At 36.6% G+C, this 25751-nt stretch overlaps 1 protein-coding gene across 4 annotated transcripts in view; it reads left to right on the top strand.

Annotated features, from left to right (window-relative positions):
- KCNH7 (potassium voltage-gated channel subfamily H member 7) overlaps positions 1-25751 on the top strand; it is a 240337-nt gene that overhangs the window by 192999 nt on the left and 21587 nt on the right. For 3 of the 4 annotated variants that reach the window (XM_057423744.1, XM_057423743.1, XM_057423741.1), the window contains 5 exons: positions 4811-5210; positions 5935-6134; positions 16620-16872; positions 20790-20995; positions 23625-23724. In XM_057423744.1, coding sequence (XP_057279727.1) covers positions 4811-5210; positions 5935-6134; positions 16620-16872; positions 20790-20995; positions 23625-23724 — 1159 coding nt within the window. The remainder of the gene's footprint in view (positions 1-4810; positions 5211-5934; positions 6135-16619; positions 16873-20789; positions 20996-23624; positions 23725-25751) is intronic. The other variant, XM_057423742.1, reaches the window with a different exon arrangement.

Here is a 25751-nt window from a genome sequence, read left to right as displayed (position 1 = left end):
TGTTTGTACTAACACTTTCGAAATCATGATCCATACATCATAAAGATCTTCAACAATGACACAGTGCTCAGAAGAGGCTATTTAGGTAATGGATCATAGACCGAAAGACCAAATTCTGGCATGTATTAGAGATTGTTCCAAGACAGAGAAAAGAGTTAACTGTGGTTGATGCTATAGTGCTCATGCTTAATAGGTTTATTTACAAGCTGTAAAAAACGTAGATGGTTGACAATGGTTTTAACATAAAATATAGGCAATAGGAAATTGTTGAGAAACTGAGGACCTTACAATACCCAGAAACTGGAGATGAAATACTGTGTAAGCAAATACACATTAATGCACATTGGAAGAGACAGTTCGAGCTACACATACACATCAGGGGGCTATTTGGTTTAAAAAAAGAGACAAAACCAAGATGACACTATAGATTTATACATTAGCAAAAATGGATATCATGAAGAAAGAAATTAAGAAAAAAAAACTAAAGTAAACCTAAGGGTTTGGCCATCAGTGAGTATGTCATGAGTCATAAATGGCTTTTTGCTCAGGCAGAATAATATTTATGCAGATAATTAACTAAGTGATACCAAATCCCTCTCCCAGTCTGATACAATAATAACTTCTGAATTACACTCTGCAATCAAATAGGCTGATGACCTCTTCTTTCAAATCATGATGTAATCAATTGCTGTCCATCAAAATAGGCCACTGCTGTGGTCATTTCAGCATCAGGGCTTGAGAAATTGAGGGTATAAACTAATCTCACTATTAAAAAAAGAAGTCTAATCAGATAATAGGTGATTAAGAATACCTCCTTGTAATATATAAGGATTTTGTAGAATATATGTGAGTATATATATTTCCACATACATATACTTAGAAAATGTATTATCCATGAACTCCCATTTTTAGAAAGTAATTTGTTTCCATGGAAGAGAAAATAATTGACAAACTGTAACCTTTCTCAAGCTTCTAATTAGTAGAACTGAATAATTATTCTAAAACAACTAAAGATGTGGTTCTATCCCTCAGCTTGCAGTACTGACTGATATGGGTCAGGCAAAGAATAAAGTCAAAGCCCTGAATTTTAGGAAAGCAAACTTCCAGCTCTTGAAGGAGTAATTAGGACCCCATAGGAAACTACCCTCAGAGACCAGGGACAAGGCAGCAGAACAGAGCTGGCAGATCTTTAAGGATTATTCTCATAGAGCACAAGAGCTTCCAATCCCCAGGTGTAAGGAATCAGGAAAGGAAAACAACAGACTGGCATGAATCAGTTGAGACCAAACTAAAGGGGCCTAAAAAAACCCAATACACTTCTTAATCAGGACTCCCTCCAGTACTATAGCTAGAAAAAAAACCAAAAGGTATTGAATGAACAAAGAGCAACTAGACAAACTCAAACACAAAAAGGAAGCCTACAGAGGGTGTAGGAAGCAAGGTCAGGTGGCCTGGGAAGTATACAGAGAGATTGCCCAAGCAGCCAGGGATCAGGTTAAGAAAGCTAAAGCCCTGATAAAACTAAATATGCCCAGGGACATCAAAGGCAACAAAAAAAGCTTCTATCCATACATCAGAGATAAAAAGAAGACTTAGGAAAAATGCAGGCCCCCTCTGGAAAGAAATGGGTGACCTGGTTACCCAGGACATGGAGAAGGCTCAGCCTTCCCTGGCAAAAGCTCCAGCCACACTGCACAAGCCACAGAAGGGAAGGACAGGGACTGAGAGAATGAAGAACTGCCCACTGTAGGAGATGATCAGGTTTGAGAACATATAAGGAACCTGAAGGTACACAAGTCCATGAACCCCATGAGATGCATCTGCAGGTTCTGAGGGAATTGGTGGATGAAGTGACTAAGCCATTCTCCATCACATTTGAGAAGTCATGGAAGTCCAGTGAAATTCCCTCTAACTGGAAAAGGGGGAAATATAACACCTATTTTTAGAAAGGGAAAAAAGGAAGACTCAGGGAACTACAGGCTGGTTAGTGTCACCATGGTGCCTGGCAAGATCGTGGAGCACATCCTCCTGGAAGCTATGCTAAGTCACATGGAAAATAAGGAGTTGATCGGTGACAGCCAACATGGCTTCAGTAAGGGCAAATCATGACTGACAAGTTTGGTGGCCTTCTATGATAGGATTACAGCACTGGTAGATAAAGGGAGAGTAACTAACATTATCTACCTGGATTTGTGCAAGGCATTTGGCAGAATGGATTGAGAGCAGTCCTGAGAAGGACTTTGGGGTGCTGGCTGACAAGTAGCTCAACATGTGTGCGTGCCACCCAGAAAGCCAACCGTATCCTGGGATGCATCAAAAGAAGTGTGACCAGCTCGTCAAGGGAGGTGATTCTCCTCCTCTACCCTGCTCTCATGAGACCCCACCTAGAGTACTGTGTTCAGCTCTGAGGTCCCCAGTATATGAAGGACATGGACCTGTTGAAGGTGATCTTAAAGGGGGCATAAAAGAAAGCTGGATGGGGGCTTTTTATAAGGGCATGCAGTGATATAACAAGTGGGAATGGCTTTAAACTGAAAGGGTAGTTTCAGAGTAGGTATTGGGAAGAAATTCTTTACTACAAGGGTGGTGAGGCACTGAACAGCCTCACAGCCCAGAAAGACTGTGGATGCCCCATCCCTGGAAGTGTTCAAGGCCAGTTTGGATGGGACTTTGAGCAACCTGGTCTTGTGAAAGGTGTCTGCCTCTGCTGCCAGCTGTATTTTAGAGTCAAAGCTTCCCCACTGTGTTAAAGAAAATTCAAACTCAGGATGAGTTACTTGATGCTTTAAAGCATATCTACTCCCAGTCATACTGATTTCACCAAGGAGAAATGGAGTTTGCTTATATTATACACCTCCTGCATACCCCAGAGCTCAAACTGATACAGTATCTAAGCATGGTATTGACAGTGAGGATGCATAATATTAGCAAGTCTTACCTTACGAATGGGGTGGAACAGTGTCGACATATTTTGGATTCACAAAATCCTGATCTGTTTAAGGGGCACTGCAAAAATGTTGCCACTTTCATGCTGTAGAGAAATGACTACACCTGTGATAGAATGATTCCAACACCCCACTAACAAAAAATGCTAGATTTTCTTACAATCGCTTTCTTCCTTAAGGGATCATAAATATTTAAGCCTGATCTGGCTTACAAAAAGAAAAACCCATACCTAATGGCAATATTCACATGCTGAAGTTCAGCCTAGGCATAGAGTTTTGAAGAATATTGTCTTTCACACTGTTGAGTTCACAATCAGTGAAACAACCGCCTTTATTTGGCAATGAGAAATTCACACTGAAATTACTTTCTGTGTCGTTAAGTTGAACCAAGGAGTGTTACACAGTGTTACCCTACATTACCTTCCTGCTCATTTGCTCAGAAAAATGACTATATTGAGCTATTCACTGACAAATGAAAACAGGAAAACCTCTTTTTTCTTCCAAAGGCTTTTGGATATTACTCAGAAAAATGGTAAAAGCAAGGATCTAATAAAACATAAAAACTACTCTAATAGTCACTTCAAGAAAGCTTTAACATGACACATACTGCCATCAGAGTGGTTTGTAAGGCTTGAAAATTTTTCCAGTTGTGTTATGTAGTATACAGGCATGTTAAAAAAAGGAAGAAAAGAAATATATTGAAAACTTATTCAGTCTTGACATTTACTGAATACTTTAACATATGTTCAGATTTAATGGAGATAAAAAGGTGTCTGAGTTCTTTCTAAAGTCAGGTAGTATTTACAGTGCTTTCCCTCTCTTTTACAAGGAATTCACAACTACAAGTCACTGAATGAAAATCATAAATTTACATTAAAAACTTCAAAAATATCAGAGCCTCAAAGAAGCTGCAATGAATCATAGTATGGTCTGCACTAAAAATCTTGTAATACATTCCTGGTTTATAACTGACCCGTAGTTTTTTAATGGTGTAATATTTTTATCATTGGCTTCTACTACTACATCTGCAAGCTCCAGGATGAAAGATGCAAAAAGCAAATTAATCTGAGGTCTGGCAACAGTAACTTTTCCATGATTTTCAGTTCACAGTGGTTCATCTTCTTTTACCTGTATAGAGTGTTCGGACCATTACAAACAGGAAGAATATTTTCAGAATAAGATACTTTTTGAGACATTTCTGCTATATCGATTCTCTTTTATGACATTTGTGCCAGAGTATCACAAGGAGTCTGTAAGTTAAGATCGAATATATGCATAGAATCATAGAATCAAAGAATCATAGAATAGTTTAGGTTGGAAAGGACCTTAAGATCACCTAGTTCCGACTCCCCTGTCATGGTCAGGGATGCCTCACACTAGACTATGTCACCCAAGGCTCTGTCCAGCCTGGCCTTGAACACTGCCAGGGATGGAGCGTTTACCACTTCACATAGCTTTGCTGAAGCATCATAAATACTTTTTACCTACAAGGCCAGTCACATGATTATGAGTAGTTCCAATAACTTACTGACTCCATCATGCCAAAACATCATGAATCCAATGAATCATTCAAGTCCATTAGAGTGGATCCAAGAGTCCAGATGAAGTATAATGTTGAAAATGAAAGAGTATTGAGCAGATAACGACAGCTTTAATATATCTTAATTTAAAATGTGTGTTTCTTATTTTCTTCACTGTTTTTATACTGAAATTGATAGTTTAAAGAAAATCCAATGAAGATTACATTTAAATGGGTTTATCTACTGGTTTTGTTGATTCCCTAAAATAGTTTATTCATGCTGACTACTAATGTGCTACAGATAATTTGCTAACAGATAAAATCAATTTCTATTTTATTTTTACAGACAACAACTTTAATAGGTCTTCTGAAGACAGCTAGACTACTGCGTTTGGTGAGGGTAGCAAGGAAATTGGACAGATATTCAGAATATGGTGCTGCAGTTCTGATGCTCCTTATGTGCATATTTGCATTAATTGCACACTGGCTTGCTTGCATTTGGTATGCCATTGGAAATGTAGAAAGACCTTACCTGGCTCACAAGATTGGCTGGTTGGATTCTTTAGGAGAACAATTAGGAAAACATTACAATAAGAGTGATGCAAGCTCTGGACCATCCATCAAGGACAAATATGTTACAGCACTTTATTTTACCTTCAGCAGTCTGACAAGTGTAGGATTTGGAAATGTGTCTCCAAACACCAACTCAGAGAAAATCTTTTCCATTTGTGTCATGTTGATTGGCTGTAAGTAGTTTTATTTTATTAATTTTTATGTTTTTTTTCCTCAGTGTTTGAGAAAATGACTTAATAGTCTAATAAGATTATAAAAATGCAGCCAGAAGGGCAAATTCCCAGGGAAAGCCATGTTATATGCAAAATATGTTGTGACTCATGCAGTGTCAGGAAGTAGTCAAGTTGCTTGACTACTCAAAATCTGTTACCCAAACTGTCAGAAGTTTTGCGTTGTGTATCTGTCTGTAAGCAAATCTTATAGAGGGTAGGAAGCAGAGTTTTGAGTGGATTTAGCAAAGTATAACCCAACAGTTTTTGGATAATCAAATTACATTTTATTTGTCAATTTAAACTCTGATCCTATATATGTGTGTTTAGCTTCTTAACCCTGCTTTTTGTTCTTAACTTGTACTGAATCTTAGTTCCTAGTTCTTAGTTCTACTGAAGTCCATAAAATGAGATTAACCTAATTTACAACATTAAATTGAGGACTACAAATCTCCAAAGAGAAATATTAACAACCTGATTATGATATAGTATTTAAGCTTCATCTGCTGAGTTAGTGCTAATACAATCAAATCAATAGAAAACCTCAGTTAAATCAATTCCACATCTCTGAAAATATTAATAGTCTCATCTAAGATGTTTTACATACAAAGTACATTAAAAGAATTGTTGCATTATCTGCAAAACCCAACGATAAGACTTAAGTAACATATGTTTCTATTTAATCCAGCTCTAATGTATGCTAGCATTTTTGGAAATGTATCTGCAATAATCCAGAGACTCTACTCGGGAACTGCACGCTATCACATGCAGATGCTGCGAGTAAAGGAGTTTATACGCTTTCATCAAATCCCCAACCCTCTGCGACAGCGACTTGAGGAATACTTCCAGCATGCATGGACATACACCAATGGCATTGACATGAACATGGTATGTTGTTCTGTTTTTCAGGCACAGATAATGAGGAATAGATAAATGCATCAGAATTTAGAAAGATATTGCAAATCTCCATTATTTATGAGCTGTAAAAGTGCAAGCGTAAAAAGGTGGATATTAGCAATTATTGGAAATCAAGCCATTACAAGTTTGGCATCCAAATATTTAACTGCCTAGATTATTACAAACTGTATCAGAAATCTGAACTTGCACTGTGTGTAGGACAGCTTGAGAACTGCATCTGACTATTATAAGCTTAAGACAAGAAAAAAACATTATAGGTTTCATATTTCAGACATAGCTGTTCCAGAATTTTGCTTGTTCTTTGGCCTGATTTTCCACTTCCAGTATCAAATAACAGTACCTTTGTTGCTGTCTACAGAGTTACTCTTCTGTATATCCTGTGCAGATCTTTTTCAAAACACTATTGTATAACTTAGAAGAGGTATATTGGGGAGGGGTGGAAGACAGGAGCAAGCATGTGGATTACCTGGTCTTTTCAGAGTGAAATAGTCTAACCATATGATAGTCTGGACAGAAGTTTGCTTGCATTCATAACCACGTAATTCTGCACTTAAAGTCAACACAGTACCATTTAGCAATCCGCAGTTCTCATTTCTAGGAAGTGGCAACAACCCTCATATTTTCTGTTCTTGATAAAAAAAACTGTAAACACTTCTTATATAAAAATATATTATGTGGCCAGCTAAAAAAGAATAACAATCTGCTAATGAGCGAAAATAAGCATCTCTATTTCTGGATGATTTTCTGAGGACAGCAACATTTTTTCTGAAAAGTTGACATCAGTTTGAAGACACTGAGAGCATTGTGCATCTTAAGGATCTGTGAATCTGTGTCTCTAGTGGGATGCTTTCCAGAGCTATTCTCAGTTATAGACTTTGCAGAGCTCTCCATAAAGCTGGCAAGAACAAGAAAATCTATACATTTTTGTAATAATTTAACTAGAAATCAACCTCAAAAATTTTGACATAAATTGAGACATCTTCCATGTGGTATCTATACATATATTTGTGAATGACTGTCAGAGTGGTACACTTTCATGCAGTGAGCAGAAACAATGGCCTTGATTAAAAGCTTTTATAAAGCTGAATCACTGACAGCCTGACTGTTAATGGTTACCATTAAGTAAAGCAGATCTTAAAACTAAGACAGGAAATTAAATATATTGGGCTTCACATCCCACTTCTGTGAGTGTCCCCTCCAGAGGGATATTATGCCCAGTGCAAGACAAGGATACTTGCACAGACCTCTGCTGGGGATTACTGCAGTGGAAGGCAGCATCAGGAGCTTCATCTTGTGTGGCACTGAATGGGCCTAATTTCCTGTGATGGCAATGGGGTTGTGGGGTACTCAGCACTTTGCAGGATCAGGCCCTTAAGCTGCGGGTGGGTGCAGCCTAAGCCTAAAGTAGCTCATGGAATTATTTCTGAAGATATTACAGAATCATTTACGCCATAACTAATTCATTACCACTAATGGATGTACTAAGAACACCTATTTCATATGAACTAGTAACTAAAACTTGATGTTGTCAGGTTAAATTTTGTGTAATGAAGAAATTGGTGTACTGGAAGTAGTCTTGGACTTGTAATAAATGTGAAATACTAACTAAATGGATTAAACAGCTCACATTCTGCAATCTGATTGTGAGGAAGTACAGAGGCTTTGTTTTAAATAAAATGTGAAAAAATCTAGTATCTTGCTTTGTTATATTTTATTTCTTATTCTTTTCACAATTCTATCCCTCAAATTTTATGGCAGTCAATTTTCTTTAAAAGTGAGTTGAATATGTTACATCTAGTGCAAGGATAATATAAGAATTATGTGATATATGTTGTACTTATGAAAGATTTATCTCTTTCCTGTCTGCTTCATACCTAAATACATGGAATAACACCACCCACTGGTAAGAGCAGGAGGTATTTATATCAAATTTAATTCCAGTATAAAGTGTGGAGTATATCCATGTTATCTGTCGGGTTTAGAGCTTGTTCAGTGCTTTTCTAGTTTCAACTGTAACTTTTTGCATGATGAAGGGGTAGATAGCAAAGGGAAATATTCCAAGTAAAATCAGATGTGGGGCAAAATGGTCACTAAAAATTAGGCATTAAGAAATGCTAATCTAACCACATTTATTAATCACTGTTTTACCCCACAACTCAAATCATGCTTCTCTGCCCAAAGAAGGTCATGTGCATATTGGTTTGCATCAGATAGTTGCTCTGTAGGAATGCCACTCTGACAAAGTTGCCATGCTGATCATTCTGCATTTTCCTTTGCGTGAATGCTTTTACTTCAAAGCATATATGCATGTTAGCACAAGCAGCAATGAAGTTTTCTTGGCTATAAGCCATGTGCATATGAAATGGACTTGCATGTGGTGTTAACTTAATTTTGCATGAAATATTTGCATTTACACACCAAAGGGCTAATACTGTCCTCAGACAAATGTTTGACTCCTATCGATATTTACTGGGAGTTTTCGCAAATATCTGAAGGCAGAATTTGATCCAGTGTCTTTCTTTTTCATTTCATGACTAAAATCCAAATAAAAATCAGAAACTCAATCCTCTTTCTCCTTCGAAATATGAAATGCACAGATAATTTACATTTTATATATATATGTACATACAATATATAACACACACATATATATATGATATTAGCAAATACATTTCAAAAGATGCTTTTAATTATCATTAGTAATCTAAGAATTCAGGATAAGTGGAAAAAAATGAACAAAATCAACCAAACAAAACCAAACAACCACACCAGCCCCCCAAACAAAAAAAACAAACAACCAAACACAAAAACAACCAAACAACAACAACAACAAAAAAACCACACTACTAAAAAAAAAACCCAAAACCCTTTTGACCTCAGGAATTATACTGCACTAGGACTAAATAAACTTGATTTCCTAAGCAAAGTCTTTCTATGGAAAAACAGAAAATAATAATTTATGCTTGTTTGAAATGGCTGAACTTCAAATTAGCTTTAAAGATCTTCAGGTGAAATATGCCTAGAACTTGTTTATTTTTTTCATTTGTTCCACTCTGCTTCATTTCTACATCTCTTTGATCACATTTCATTACAGAAAGCATTTTGATAAAAACAGTTCCATACGATTATTCATGGACTGGATAAACAGGATTTGGGATTTATTTTAATCTGGATAAAAATCTTGAGTCTATAGAATAAGCATTATTTAAATAATATCCCTGTGGTACACACTGGCAAAGTTAAATTTAAAAAAAAAATATCTACAGTGTATATTGTTTTGTGAAGGATGTCACCAGTCCCAAAGATTCAAAGACATTACTTTTATTTTTAAAATATCCTGTTCTGTTTTTCCTAAACTCTCTCTGCCTCTTTCCCCCATTCATTCCCATGTTATCAGTCCAGCACTGATAATAGCATGCCTGTGATGCTTACCCTAAAAAGATTACATCTTTCGGTGTTTGAGGTAATTTTTTAAGTTATGCATGTATTTTTACATTCCTCCCCCCTTTTTTCCATGGATCTTCTATTCATCTGGATAGCTTTATTAGTTTATTTTACCTTTAAAAAGAGTTCAAAGAAGTAAGTAAGTGGGACAAGCTTTGGAAAGTGTTTAGCCAAATGTACATGTAATTAAAATTTTGGATGTAGGACAGATGACTTTTTATTTTGGGTTTTACTTAGTGCCATGCAAAAAGAGAGCAATTCAGAATTTTTATGTATAAATTTATGGAACCTTCTCCTGCAAGCATCCAAGCAAAGTGTATGTGACCATCCAAGCGTACGTGACCCTGCACTTGGTCACAGTGATCATGCAAGTACAGCAGAGCACATACCTGTCTTGAAGCTTCAGAGCCAGCTATGCTACTGTATCAAATAAAGGGCAGGCTCACCATTGCTTTGGTAAGGCTTCTTTTGTGAGAAACTGGCCACTGGTCACTGATGACACCACTACCTTTGTTATTCTTGCTTTTCCTCCCACTGTGACTGCTTCTTATGATGAAAAGAGTTCCACCAATAGAACTAGCACCAGTAATAGCTTTGAACCAGAGAATTAAGAAACTACATTAACATTTCAAAAAGAAATAGCAAGACAAAGTTCCTTATACCATCAGAAGGGTAATCCAAATTAGAAGTGTTTGGAACAAAAGCAGTAGCAATTTATTAAACAGAGGGAACATGAAATCATGGTGGAAAGTGGTACTGCTATTTGTTTATATGTCATAGTGGAAATCCTAAAACATACAAGATTATCAGAAAGTACCTCAGATATGGTTAGTGGTAAAGTCGTTCTTTCGTTTTCAATTACAAAACCACTTATAAAACATGAATGCCTACATTTAATCAATTTACAGAAAAGAAGACCTCAGGAAAAAAAAAAACAAATTTCAACAATGTCAATCTGTCTGCAAAGTGATTACCATTACCAGTTACTCACTGCACTGTATTTTGTGGTCTAACATCTCAAAACCAAGAGCAAATTAACAATTTTCCAACTATCATTGGAAAGGCATGGGTCCGGTCAACTTCTAGAGACATTGAACTTTTCTGTTGATGAGGGACTAAACAGTCAAAGAAACTGAAATAATTTTCTGTCCTCCTCACCCAGCAATATATCATATCTCAGAGATCACCTTTCAGATGTAAAAGAAATGGTATTACTCAGAAACTGTAATGAGATTGTAGATGAAGAATGATCCACTGCAGCTCCAGTAATTTCAACATAAAAATGTCACAGAAATCAGTGTCATGGCAATGACTGAAAGCAAGAGATCCTAATTCTTGATAAGGTTGTCAGGCTTCAAATGTCATTAAAAGGTGAATTAGCTCATCATCACACACTGCTTCTCTCTCAGCTGTTGTAAGGACCTCCTTCATATTCTGAAAAATAAAAAAATGAAAAAAAAAACAAAAATCTGCAATATTTTTGTGTATGAAGAAGAGGAATCATCAGAAATAACTCTTATTCTGTGCTAAGCCCAAGAGCTGCTGGAGCAGAATTATTATCACTTGTGACTTTCTCCATTCTTTTCAAAATGGTGAAAGCCCTCAGAAATATTTTGGCCCTCTGCTTATAGCAGTAGTTCATTTCTGTAACTAACTACCATAGAAATACTAAATTCTAAATTCTTTCTAGAAATGGAACTATGTCGAATTACAGCAATTTTTAGTCCAGGTGAAGATGTTATTAAAATCTGAGAGACAATTTTTTGTAACAGAACTAATTCTTGCATTATTCTTTCCATCGGAGGGCACAGCTACTGGGGGACAGAGATCCTAATTCAAAATCTATATGGTGCAATTTGTGCAGCTCATCTCAGATTGTTGCAAAAATTAGGTGGTAGAAAGATGAAAGTTAAAGACATGAGTTATTTGACCAAATACATGAATTACTATGAATTAATTTCACTCACCCTTACAGAACTAAGACAAACAAAATTGTTAATTTTTAATATAAATCCCACTAAAGTGAATGATCCATGGTGTTTGCTCTCAGAAATTAGTTTAAAAATTATGCTCAGATTGTTTGAGAACTTTATTCAGTGTTTAGTGATGTGAATTTCAACATATCCTGAGATCTATATTATGCAGATGACATCCAAATAGAGTTCAAGTATGTGTCTATGAGAGAAAGTATATTTATTCCTGACTCTTTGTACCTTCAGCTGCTCACTATATTTTTGCTAGGTTAGTTTTTGCATGGAACAATTTCTCAAACCATTTCATGAGGAGAGATCAAAACAAGGCAGGAACAAGCAGATAAGGTAGGGAAGGACTAGAACTTCTTTTTCAGTTTATGCCATCTTAAATTGTCAGATTAATTTGAGAGTCTGTCTTTCCCTCTATATGCTGGATACTTGCCACTCATGTATCAGTAAGTCTTACTGATTTAGGACAAGAAAATCTTAGTCAAAATGAGTTTCAACACCCCCCAAACAGACCCACAATACACAAGAGCCCTCTTGTGATCTCCTCAAAAATGTCTTGGCTTTTAATGTTTGGCCCACTATATTTCAATAGAGAAAAATATTATGTGCAGAATTAAAAGATCTTTGACTGCCAGACTGCAAGGACTGAAGTATCTCTCCTACTATGAAAGCCTGAGAGAGGCAGGACTGTTCAGCTTGAAGAAATGAAGGCTCACAGGGGATCTCATCAACACAAACAAATACCTGAAGGGAGGGTGTAAAGAAGATGGAGCCAGGTTTTTGTTCAGTGGTACCTGGTGACAGGACCAGAGTCAATGGGCACAAGCTTTAACAGGAGGTTCCATACAAACATCAGGAAACACTTTTTTACTGTGGGGACAACAGCATTGGCACAGGTTGCCTAGAGAGAGTGTGGAGTCTCTGCCCTTGGAGATTTTCAAAGGCCATCTGGACATTGTCCTGGTATACCTACTTTAGGTAGCCCTGCTTGAGCAGGAGTTATAAGGATAAGATGACCTCCAGAGGTCCCTTCCAACCTCAACCATTCTGTGATTTTGTTGGTATAGAACATGGTATTTCCATTGTTGCTAATATCCTGCTTTGCTTTAGCTTGGATACTTTCTAAATACCTTCTATGGGACAGATGTCAATACCTGTTCCAGAACAGATGATAGAAGAACCTAAAAATTGTCATGAATCTTGCAATTTACCCAAACAAAAAAAAAATGATCATTGCCCGAACATTTGATAGTTGTCCGAGGTTAGGATACATAGACGTCTCCAACTGACTTGTTGCAAAGGTGTCTAATACATGTGAGTGAAACCTTGTCACCCTGAAAAGGAGAAGTTAATGAAGCTGAACTCCCTCTCCTCTTGTGAAAGACCACATTCTTCAAGGCAATGTGAAGTGTGTCCCTATTATCCTCACTAAACTTCAATCACTTATTCCACCTAAAATGTTTTTCTGCTCTCTGGCACCTTCCTCCTCTCATGAAAAGTAGATAAACCAACGTTATTTGACAGGGAAAAGTTTTATTCCAGACAGGAGGACAACTGAACTTGGACTTCATAACTACCAGTGAGAAACAACTGGAGTTTATGGTCACAGAATCATAACTGAGTTTCCTTTTCTGTTGTTTTTCTTTTGGTTTGGGGTGGTTGTTTTTTGTTTGTTTTTTTTTGTTTTGTTGTGGGTTTTTTTGGGGGCGGGGAGGGAGGATGAGGGTGAAGCTGATTTTATATTTTGTAACCTGTGTATTTTAGCAAATCTCTGTCTCTTGAATTATGCATAAATTCTGATTCTAAAGATGAATCTAACCATGATAATCCAAGATGTTACTCACCAGGGACCAGTGGAATCGCTAATAAGGATATACTGAGTGTAACAATAGAAGCATGTTGGGAAAGAACAGAGCAATTGAAACCCAACCTGTATTCAAATGATTTATTAATTTTGTATTTCTTATTGACAATAATGTTATTAGAAGAGAAATTCTAGCTTTATAATTTTCAAAACCTTATTGTAATTTTTTTTTTTTTTTTTGCATTACCTAGTGCTGTAATTTCAAGATTATGCTGACTTTTAGTTGTTTAGAAAAGCATATTTTAATTTTTTCTTATCACGTTAGAATGGGACTTAAATGTCTCTAAATACTCAGAAATCTCACAACAACTAAAAATAAATGAAATGTAATGTTTAGAATTTTATTGCTTTAAAGATAATATGATTTTGAATATTGGATGATTTTCTAATATTTAGCATTGTCAGTATGTGTTTACAGAATATATTGATGCTGACTGCCACATTGTAAGAACTTTATTTTCAATACAATTGCTCCTTCTCTACACAATCAAAGATACCTGTGGGAATCAGATGCTTGTTTATTAATGCATGCTAAAAACAGATGAGTAAAAAATATTTTCTCAAAGTAATTAAAATCTGAATATTGGGAATGTACTTTGGAGGCTTGGGTTGGCAAGAGATTGTCTGTACTGCACAACACGTAACTTAGTTTGGAAAAATCAAATGTCAGCAGCTGGACTTGGATTACATACCTAACTACAAATAATGTGCACAATATGTTAAGCTTCTTTTAGTAATGTTGTCTACAGGAATGTTTTAACAAATTTATCTTCAAATCAGATTCTTGCTTGCATTTCTAAACTTGCATTAGTGGAGTAATCTCCAAAACTCCATTGGAAATCAATGTTATTTGGGCACCTGGCTTCCTTCTAGCCATTTGACAGTTGTGGTATTCAAGAGTAAATGTTCTTCCTGTCTGATGCATAACATCTGTTTTAGAGTGTAAGCTCCATGGGGCAGGGACATTTTAATCACAGATACTTGAACAGAAGCTAGTGCCTTTCAGATGTTATTGGCATATAAATAGCTATTAACTAATATGCAATGACTTTAGAAAAGTTTCATGTTAAGTATAAATTAATTATCAAACTTTTTGTTTCTTTAAAGAAATACCCAAAGTATCTTCAGAAATATAAATTAACACACGGTCTGCATGGTTTTTGCTTAATGGTAAAATACAATCCCTTCATAAATATGATAAACTGAAGTTGATGTGAAAAAATAATACAATTTATACTAAGGCTGTGCTCTTGTCTTTCTAACAATTCAAATACCTTTTCCTGTATGCACCTCTGAATTGAAAATGTATTTCCTGTTTTGCATTCTACAAAAATGGAGCTCTTCTAAATCATATTCAGATAGATGTATAACAAAAGAAGTAATTCAAAATAGGTCTTTTTTACTCACATGACTATAGAACAATTTTAAAATAAATACCTGCAATTTTTTCCACCCGTATCATTGACCAAATGTATTTGGTCATGAAGTTTCTCAGTATCACTCAGTAAATAAGTTGTTACAACCTACAATACTTTTATTTCAATATAATGACATTAAAATAAAAAAGTAATTGCATAATAAACTATTTCTAGTGGTGTGACAGATATTGTAAACAGAGCAGCACCACAGATGCTTTTCATTTACCATATTTTCCTTTGCTTATTGTTGTTGAATGCTGGCTTTTTCTGAGGATGTGTAAATTTCATTTGGTAATGCCCTATAGCTCATAAAGATTTTGTATTATATGTGTGTTAAAACATTCTGTTTGTTATTTCACAGCACTGATTTCCATTAGCAATCATAGAAACATTTCAACTCAGTTAAAGGTATTGATATTTCATTTGTAAACCATAGCTTGGCTTATTTGGACAGAAGCCTCATACCAAAAATGTGTTCATCTTCTCTGTTAGCAGGGGATATGAGTTGTGAATATCTTTATGCAATCAGAGTGAGTGCACAGACCTTTATTGTGCTGAAGTAAGAATTAATATAGCAAAAAGTGAATGGATTTTATTTTTCTGTGCAGTAATATTTAGGTGTTTATAGAAAAACAGGGCAGAGGATAAACAGGAATGAATTCATAGGCTACTCTGATAACAAAAAGACACATTATGTTCACACATTTGTAAGACTGGTAGCATCAGTTCATGTTTTGTCCTTCAAAATATGCAACAGATGTAGCAGGTCCCAGGAAAGCATATGACCCATTAATATAATTGACAGCAGATAACAGGATTTAACTGCAAGAAGGGGTGGTATGTAATAATGTCAGGCCCATTCCTTAACACAGTGGGCAGTCACAAGGTGAGCAGAACTCCCATAGAAGTCAGTAGCCGAAATGTTTATTGATTCTAAAAGAATCAGAGGTAATATGATCCTAGACAATTTAGTTCACACATAATGACCATGTTGTAAGTAGCACAATTCTTTCTTCTAAACAAAATTAACATGTTACCATGGTACCCAGGAGGAATCCCAGGGTTCTACTGCAGGCAAACTCCCATTGTTCTGAGTAAGGGATGAGCGAGGACCATAGCAACTAGCCCCGTGGTTTGCTGAACTAATCATCTGCCTGTGTAAATCTGCATAACACCATTGTTTCAGTGGTATGTGTTGCATTTTCTGATAAAAATCTAAATTCTAAACTTGCAAGCAGAATATATTTAACAGAAAAATCCCATTAAAATGCTGTCTTTCTGAAAAAAATATTTGATCTTGTTCACAGAGCTCTCATTTAACAGATGTCATGATTACTTCAGCAAAAAAAACTTCCTTATTAAATGTAGTACTTTCATAATTGATATAAAGGAAGTAGACATATTAGTCCAAATAGGTGAATTCAGTAAAGAGTCTTCCATTAGATGTCTTATTTGTTATTTAACGGCAGTATATACATTCATATACCTTAGTACCATTTCTTGTAATGGGAGAAATCTTAATAATGAATTTTGTAACCACTACATCCACTAGTATGTACATTAGTATTCACACTGTATAAACTTTGCAATATAGATTACACTATGCACTTGTTGAATTGTAAGCCTCTGACAGCTCTTAGGGCCACCTCTATTTGTATGTTACTTCTTTCTGTCCAGGAAGAAAACAAAAATTATATAAAGCAACTTTCATATTATTCACATGAAATCCTTATGCTTATATTTCCAGGTCCTGAAGGGCTTTCCAGAATGCTTACAAGCTGACATTTGTCTGCACCTCAACCAAAATTTACTTCAGAATTGTAAAGCTTTCAGGGGGGCCAGTAAAGGCTGTCTTCGAGCTTTGGCTATGAAATTTAAAACAACACATGCACCTCCTGGAGACACTTTAGTGCACTGTGGAGATGTTCTCACTGCTCTTTACTTTGTGTCAAGAGGCTCCATTGAAATCCTTAAGAGTGACATTGTTGTAGCCATTCTTGGTAAGTACATTGCTACAAGGCATGTTGAAAGAATCAGGGGATTGAAAACAAATATCCATTGTTGTTTCTGGTGAAGGAAAATTGTAAACTTTTTACTCACTGTTATTTAAAATCAAGAAGAGAAATAATTTAAGGAGCAAAGTCTACATTACTGCAACAATTCATGTGCACCAAAGAGCCCATGTCTTTGGATATAAGAGCAGGAATGAGCCAGATTTATCCCTAGTTAAGTGGTAAACTGCAAGTTGAATAAAGAAGATATCAAATTACTCCAGTTCTGATTTTACTGTAAGAACCAAAGTCAAGGACACCCTTTTCTTGAGCAGTGTATGAGGGTTCTGAGGCACACAGACCCCTTATATGCTAGCTGGAGAAAAATATGTATCTACTTCAGGCATTCAAAATGTCTTCTAGAGGTTTTCAGAAATGTCTATTTCTGCCCACTGAGCATATAGAAAAGGAAAGGAATAACAGAGTAATCTGATCTAGATTGACACTTAAGTGAAATAACACGTTTCCCCTATGTTTCTGATTAACACGTTCTTGTTTGTATAGCATAGGGAGTGTCTTGTTTTCTTTCCCAATGACGATGTCTCAGAGCAGTGTTCAGTACAGCTGGGAGTTCACCTGCTCACCTGGTGGTGGCTCATATGAAATCACTAGCCACAGCATTTCAAAAGTAAAATAACTAAAACACTACCTAAACAAGACTACTAATTTGTTTCTCCAATTTAATATCAGGTAATAAGAACACAAAGAATAATTGAGTAGATGAGGAAGGATTTTCCTGTACAGAAACCTACATCAGCTGCATCATCATGCGTATGTTCTCCTTTTTGTTTATCATCCACTATAGGAACTTGAAACCAGAAAAATAGCTGAAACAAAATCTGGATTGGTAGCAGTATGTTGCTATTAATCCACTTGTGACTGAATATTCTGATAGTACTTTGCAGGGTGGATGCAAGAACAGAAATACACAGGTGTGCCTACAGCAATCCTTCCCTAGGTTTAGATGGTGTTATCAAGGTAATTCGCTATCTCACGCTGTTGCATTTCATCAGCTGTACCAACTTCAGGGACAAGCAAAGAGATGATCATCCAAGTATAATACTGTGAGGTTTTTACTTGTGCGTTTTCCATTGATTACGAACAGTGTGGTTCATTGAGGATTTCATCTTTTATATCAAAAAACAGGCAAATTTCTATAGCACTCACAATCAAGAATAAATGACAAGTTTATGAACTCATCAATTTCTTCCTGGACCAAAGATGCAGTCTGTTCAATTTTTGCATGTTAGGCACATCAGATCCCTGTGCTCTCGCACTGCAGCAATGCCATTATGTCTCTTCCAGGCTACAGCTCTTCACACTAGGTGCTGCACTTTGGAGCCTAACTGCCAGGGAATGGTGGGTCAGACAGAAAGGGAGACAACTGTGCACAACTGCACCCAAAAGGAACTGCTCTGTGGGCCCACATGTTGCAGGATCCATGAGGCAAGAGCCTGCCTGATAGCTGACTCCAGTCAATAAATCTGTGGTATCTTGAAGAAATCTGCTACAAAAGAATACAACATAATACAAACAAAAATTACTTTGCAATTGAAATGACACAGAAGCCTAACAAAGATTATCAATACTTAGCAAAATATTTGTAGTTAATTCCTCTTTCTGAAAAACGTACACATAGAAATGGACATAGAAAACATTCAATGTTTTATCCTCTGGGGTTGAAAAGACTTCAGTCCAACAGAGGTAGCATGGATAAAGTTTTCATACTTAACAAGTATTGCAACATCATCACAGAAATCAGAGCTCTGAGAAATGTTTCTTTTGTTCCCAAGTTTTCCTCAATTTGTTGGCACTGTCTAATGCTGCTGAGTAAGGTCTCATCAGTACTGACTTATGCAGTCTAATGCAATTCTGTGCCAAATCCTTAGAAAACACAATAGCTGTGGACCCTACAGAATCTATCATCTCTTTTAGTTTGCAGGCAAGATATAAAAATACTGTGATCATTCAATAATCATATTGCAGAGAAGGCATTATATACCTTGAATAAGAACCTCTGCATTCATAAACATTAAGATCAGGACTGTTAGACTATATTGGCTAACCTTTGTTATAACTCTGACTCCTGTTATATTTCATATCTTTAACTATCAGTTGTGTCTAATGAACTGTGCTTGATGAAACAAAAGTAAAAGGTTTTGATCTGAAGACATAATGGGATGAAAAAGTGATCACTTTTCTTGGCAGTTTATTTCCATAGTTAATAATTTTTATTGTTAAAAATGTGTGCTTTATTTCCAGTATAAAATAATCTGCTTCAATTCCTTTAATTCCTTTCCATTAGTTCTTGCTATGCATTCGTTATCATATTCTAGAGGCATTTAGTTCCAAGTATTTTTTCCTCTCTGTAAGGTCATATGCAGTATAATCAGTTACCTCTTAATCTCCCTGTTGATAAGCTAAACTGACTGTGCTCTTTAAGATGCTCACTGAAATCAGCCCTTAAATTATTTTTTTGCAGCTTTTAACTGCTTGCTCACTGAGTTTTCAGCTTCCTTTATAGAAAATGGAGAAACCAGAACTACTTTTAGTAAGCTTATGTAAAAGCCACAAATGCTTAACAGAAAGGCAAAGTCGCCTGTGTATTTCTTTACTAGTCTCCTGTTACTCAGTTGCTATGACCACTATTCTATTCCACAAGTGTTTTTCTAGTTCCCTTCCAAACGTTATTTTGCAGGTAAGCCCTGCAGCCCTTAGTTTAGAGCATGTTTTCACTGGTCTATGGCTGCAACTGCTCTATGTTGATGAAGGTTAGGTGCAAATCTGGGGTAAATGAGCAATCAAACAGAGAGGGTGATTTTAGCAAACAGGTACTGGAAATGTGTCAACAGGGACAGAAAGAATTTTAATAATTTCAAAACAGAGGCAGCTATGTTTAAAGAGGCTCTTCAGAGCAATTTCTGCATCATGGAAGTTTTGCATTCCCTCTGAATAACATAAGAACTAAGCTATTTTCTACTTAAATATATTTGAAGTTTCTTCATGTATTTCCTTGAACACTGCCAGGGATGGAGCATTTACCACTACTTTGGGCAACCTTTTTCAGTGCCTCACCACCCTCACAGTAAAGAACTTCTTCCTTCTATCTAATCTGAACTTCCCCTATTGAAGTTTAAATGCTTTTCCCCTTGTCCTATTGCTACCATCCCTGAATAAGAGTCCCTTTCTAGTATCCTGTTGATATTGGAAGGCTTTGAGGTCTCCACGCAGCCTTCTCTTCTCCAGGCTGAACAGCCCCAACTTTGTTTGACTTCATATGGTAGATACTCCAGCCCTCTGATCATCCCCGTGGCCCTCCTGTGGACTTGCTCCAACAGCTCCATGTGGAGACCTCATCGCAGCCTTCCAGTATCTGAAGGAGGCCTCTAAGGATGCTGGAGAGGGACTCTTCATTAGGGACTGAAGTGATAGGACAAGGGGTAATGGGTTAAAACTTAAACAGGGGAAGTTTAGATTGGATATGAGGGAGAAGTTCTTTACTATGAGGGTGGTGAGGCACTGGAATGGGTTGCCCAAGGAAGTTGTGAATGCTCCATTCCTGGCAGTGTTCAAGGCCAGGTTGGATAGAGCCTTGGGTGACATGGTTTAGTGTGACATGTCCCTGCCCATGGCAGGGGGTTTGGAACTAGATGATCTTAAGGTCCTTTCCAACCGTAACTATTCTATGATTCTATGGTTCTGTGCTTCTTATGCTGAGGACAACAGAACTGTACACAAAACTCAAGGGGGGTCTCATGAGAGCAGAGGGGCAGGATCACCTTCTTCAACCTGCTGGTCATGGTCCTTTTGATGCAGCCCAGTATACTGTTTAAAATAATAATCTCCATTGAATTCTCTTTCTGCAGGGAAAAATGATATTTTTGGAGAGATGGTACATCTTTATGCAAAACCAGGAAAGTCAAATGCAGATGTGAGAGCTTTAACTTACTGTGACTTACATAAGATCCAGCGAGAAGATCTACTAGAAGTTTTGGATATGTACCCTGAATTTTCTGATCTCTTCCTCACCAATCTAGAGCTGACTTTTAATCTGAGAGATGAAACTGCAAAGGTACATACAATAAGTTATTTGTTTTTTTCTTAACACTGGGCTGAATCTGTCCCACAGTAACAAAACTTGAAAACAGCAATTGAAAAAAAAAAAAAAAAAAGGTTAGCAAAATTAAAAGCTAAAAGCTAAGGCCAAATCCTATTTAAAAAAAAATACACTCACCTTATTGCTTCTTCTGAGGTCAGTTAAGCTCAGCAGAAGTCAATGAAATTATTCAGATTATGTTAATCTAACAGGATTTTGTGCTATATTTAAATGTTGGATGTTTTGTGAAAGCCATGGAAAATATGTTTTTTTCAGATGACTATAGCCTGGGTCACCACAAGGGGAACTTTTGACACTAAATATAATTGTACAGCCATAAAATAGAGATAAATCAGATTATCCGCATTCATTTTGTGTCTAACAATAGAAAATATTTAATTGCCTTTCAAACATGAATTGTTAATTCTCTTATCTTGGAGTGCACCCTACCACCTAGGAGACTAAAAGCATACAAGGGATTTTTCAGATTTCACTCAGTCTTCAGATTTGCAGGGATTTCATGGTCTCTTTTTCCCACAGTGATTGTCCTAAGTGTCCCCATTTGCACAGATCCTATCTTCAGGGAAGTAGAAAAATTACCCAGTTTTCGTTTTTTTAGACTGCCAGGATCAGTCTGAATTGGGAAAGAGAGGAGAAGTTTGGCCAGGAAGGGAGAGGGAAAGAGCTGTTGGCCAGCTCATGCTACTACTGAAGCTAAAGCTTTCTTTAGAATGTTGCGGGTTACACCAGCACTGGCCACGAACATGGACTATACTGCTCACAGAAAGAACGATCAGTTTATATTTCATTCTTTATGAGATACTGCTGTTTTGTGTTTTCTGACTATACTTTTAAGGAAAAAAGGTTCAGTGAGAAGGAGCTGTCGTAATTTGGCCTCAAAGGCCTTCTGCAAAACAAGGAGGAAAGAATACTAAGGTTTGGGCTGCAAATGATAGGGAAATCTTTGCTAATCATATGTGGATCTTTAGTTTAAAAATCTAAAATAAATGTAACTTCTGACAAGAAATGTCACTTCTTATAATGCTGAGTCTTTTTTATAATATCATTCTGAGAATAGAAGATATTCTATTTTTTATTTTAAAAGTAATCTATTTTGTGTTTATTTAAAGGGCCATCATTATTAATTGCATGTGAAATACAACAAAATGAATTCCTAGTCTAGTGATAAATTTAAGTTAAAACTGAAACTTCACATATTTGAAAAATTCCTTGAAGTTCACATTAACGATTCTAGTCTGAGCAATTATTTCCCGCAATTACATTGTCATCAATATTTTACCATTATTTTTTCCTTAGATCTGAGATAATAGAAAGAAAACTCCATCCTCTGTGTTGTGGTGTAAAATACACAAAGAAAGGCCTCACTGCTCATGTTTCCTAGAAAATTTTCAGTTGTTATTTTTTTACTGCTGTACCAGGCACTACAAAAAAATCACTAGACTTCATAGAGAAAAGGAAGGGAGGACAGGCTCACCGATGACTCTGAGCTTGCAGCCAATTTTCTCTAGCAGTTCCACTTGCTTTCCACTGTTTATTACAATCCAGAAAATCATCCCCCAAAAGAAGTGATGAGCACATTCTGAACTTCAAAACATCACTCAGATTCAGATCTATTATAAGAATGATAGATGCTTCTGCCTCGACTTCTGCTCTTGTCCTCCTATTTATGTAAAAGTGCCTTTTTCCTCCTGCAGTTTTTCTACCAGTGGGCCACCACTGAAGAACCTTACCCACCAGGTTTACAGTGAAGGAAATAGAGAAAGATGTAAACACTGCCCACTTCTTTCCCTCTGCCCTTCTCCCATACGCAAATCTGCTTCCTTAAGTGGTATGGGAAACCTCACTAGCACAGGGAAGTAGGCTGAAGCCAATGCCATGCGCATGTACACAAAGAGCATAAGTGGTGTTATATTTGCTTATTTGTAAATTCCACGGTTTTAAATAAGTAGAAAAAGACTTAAATGTATCTTGCATTTATCATGGGAAAACAAAATCATTTTCTATAAGAAGGATTAATAAAGCCAACATAGTATTCTGCTTTGAAAATAAGTACCTGAATTAAGTGGATCTGATTGAGAGGAAGAGAGGGTCTGGAAAGATGAAATAATGAGGATTTTGCCAGCCTTACTGTTGTAAAATGTAACCTTTATAATCATTACGGTATAGTTAAATATAAATCTAATTGCAATCAGTTACCACATTACTTCTTGCAATAGTATACAGTCTTTGTTAGAGGTTAATTTCTTTTTCTTTAATTTCTCCAAGATTACTCAAACCACATCTGTGCAGTTTCAGAAAACTGGTAACACATAAACTCATGTCTTTCCATGTAAACTTATTATCAGAATACTTTCATTTCACCATCAGGTGGTGACGTTGATGGTTTTGATAGATCAGCATGAACTTTTTGACATTAGCATTGAGCAATGCCATTAGCTGGGGATGAAGAGGTTGATGAATTCTGATTTGTGTAATATTACCTTTCTTAAAGCTTGAATATGATTAACAGTCAATCACCAATTGAAAACCTATTCTATTTAGATGGGACTAATCTCTCATTGTGTTTCATATTTCATTAATCAAGTCTGACCTCGTAATAAGATCACAAACTGCTAATGATATGGATGGAGATAACTGCAAACTACGAAGACGGAAATTGTCCTTTCAAAGTGAAATAGAGGAAGGTAATTAACTTAATTTCTTACATTAGGCAGCACTGCTTCATTATTCATTGGTATTTTACTTGGTAATGCTGGGTACAGGAGGGTCCCATGTTGGCTGTTACTGTAGTAGCTCTTGAGAATCCAGCTGAGAAACAAACACGCTCTCTTCAAATACTAAGCTATCTTATTGGCTTGGAGATGTACAAACATATATGTATATTATGTCTTAATATATATTTTCTGAGACACCATGATTAAAACTGTTTTGAGAAACTAATCTATTGGATTATTGATTAGCAGCACTGATTTTATTCTCTTAGCAAAGGGCTTTGTTGAACTTGATGCTAGGTAGTGTTTCTCCCTAGAATTAAAATAATTTGTTTTCAGGACACTTTAGGTTCACCATGGTCAGATTTTGATTCATGTGGTAATGTGTAAATGGTTGTCCTGGTAAGAGTTCAGATAACATCTTCTGTGCTTACATGCATCTTAGAGGCTTTTAGGAGTAATCCTAATGAAAGAAAATTCAGTGAAATATTAAACTATGTCACCAGTAGTCAATCCTGTAAATACCAGGAACTGTAGATAGTTGCTGTGGTCAGACAGCAGCAGTCATGAAGACAGCTAAACTGATACTCACAGGATTTTCATGTTCATGGTACGGAAAGCACAATTCCTTCAATAAGATTACGCTTTCACGGTCCAATGGTTTGTCTGAAAATTACTGTTTCTGATATGTCTGCCTTTCACACTCCACAGTTAAACCCCAACTCTAAATGCAGCATAATACCATTTTATATAGTTTCAGAGTAGCTGATAATAAATGGAAACATTTTAAACATACATAGCAGGTATAATGAAGGAAGACTAATCCAGACTGTGGCTACTCAGAACAGTGACATTGCATTCAATCAAAAAAGCGTCTTTAGGGCAGTAAGCCAAGGCTGACAACAAATCTGTCAGGAAAATGTCCCTATGAAACGTTCAATCTGCTCTTCACGAAGAATCTGTTGACAGAGGCGCTTTGCCTGAATAACCTTCACGTTTCTTATCAGAAAACATATGCTGCCACCTAGTCAAGATAGGAGTGATCCTTCGTGTTGTGCCTGCTGCAGAATTACAAATAGGCCTTCTCAGGTGTCAGCCTGGTACCAAGACCCCCTATGCTTTTATGGTTCTTGCCCAGTAGATCGCACTGAACATCCTCTCGGAGATACTTATTTGAATTACTTTTGAAATAATGTAATTTCCCACAGTTTTATCTTTGAAAAAAAAAACCACAAAACCCAAACTTGCACCACTGGGGAAGAAGAGACAAGGCTGGCAACAAGTTCCTTAGTCCTGGTAATGACTGTAAAGTATCTGGTAATGTCCGAGTTAGACACAAGTGTGGTACATTGGAAGTCTGTCTGGTCAGATTCAAGCATAAAAGTCCTTTGCTGAGAATTGTGTAAACCACACTAGCTTACTGCCCCTCTCTGGTACCTTTTCAGATTCTCTATATGTTGCCATAGCCACAGCAGACACCTTGTAGTCATAGATCTTCAGTGTCACTTTTCTGTGGCTCATCCAACATCCTGTATGAGGCTGCAGAGTATACTACACGTTACTACTGGCCTGTAAAATAATATTCTATTGATTTCATCCCTTTAGATATAGAAGGAAGTGGTATCATATTTTGATCCACCATAACTGGTCTATAATGATATATATTTAGGGATGATCCTCCAGAGTGCCTCAGAAGAACTGGAGTAGATAAAATAGAGTTCCTGAACACATATCTGGCAAATTCATTTCTGGTCACAGTATTCCTACAGTAAAAAAAAATGTGTTGTATAATGAATTTTAACAATCATCTTTTGATTTCCGTAGAATTGTAGAATGATAGAAAGGTCTGGGTTGGAAGGGACATTAAAGATCATCTAGTTCCGTCCCCCGTGCCATGGCCACAAATGCCTTCCACTAGACCAGGTTTCTCAAAGCTACATCCAACCTGTCCTTCAGCAATTCCAGGGATGGGGCACCCGCAGCTTCCTTGGGCAGCCTGT

This window comes from Pezoporus wallicus, unplaced genomic scaffold (genome assembly GCF_028554395.1).
Source record: "Pezoporus wallicus isolate ANWC-B61680 ecotype Strahan unplaced genomic scaffold, APGP_CSIRO_Pwel_v1 contig_1181, whole genome shotgun sequence".
NCBI classification, from domain to species: Eukaryota; Metazoa; Chordata; class Aves; order Psittaciformes; family Psittacidae; genus Pezoporus; species Pezoporus wallicus.
The sequence above is the reverse complement of the archived record's forward strand: the minus strand, read 5'-3'. Positions and strand labels throughout refer to the sequence as shown.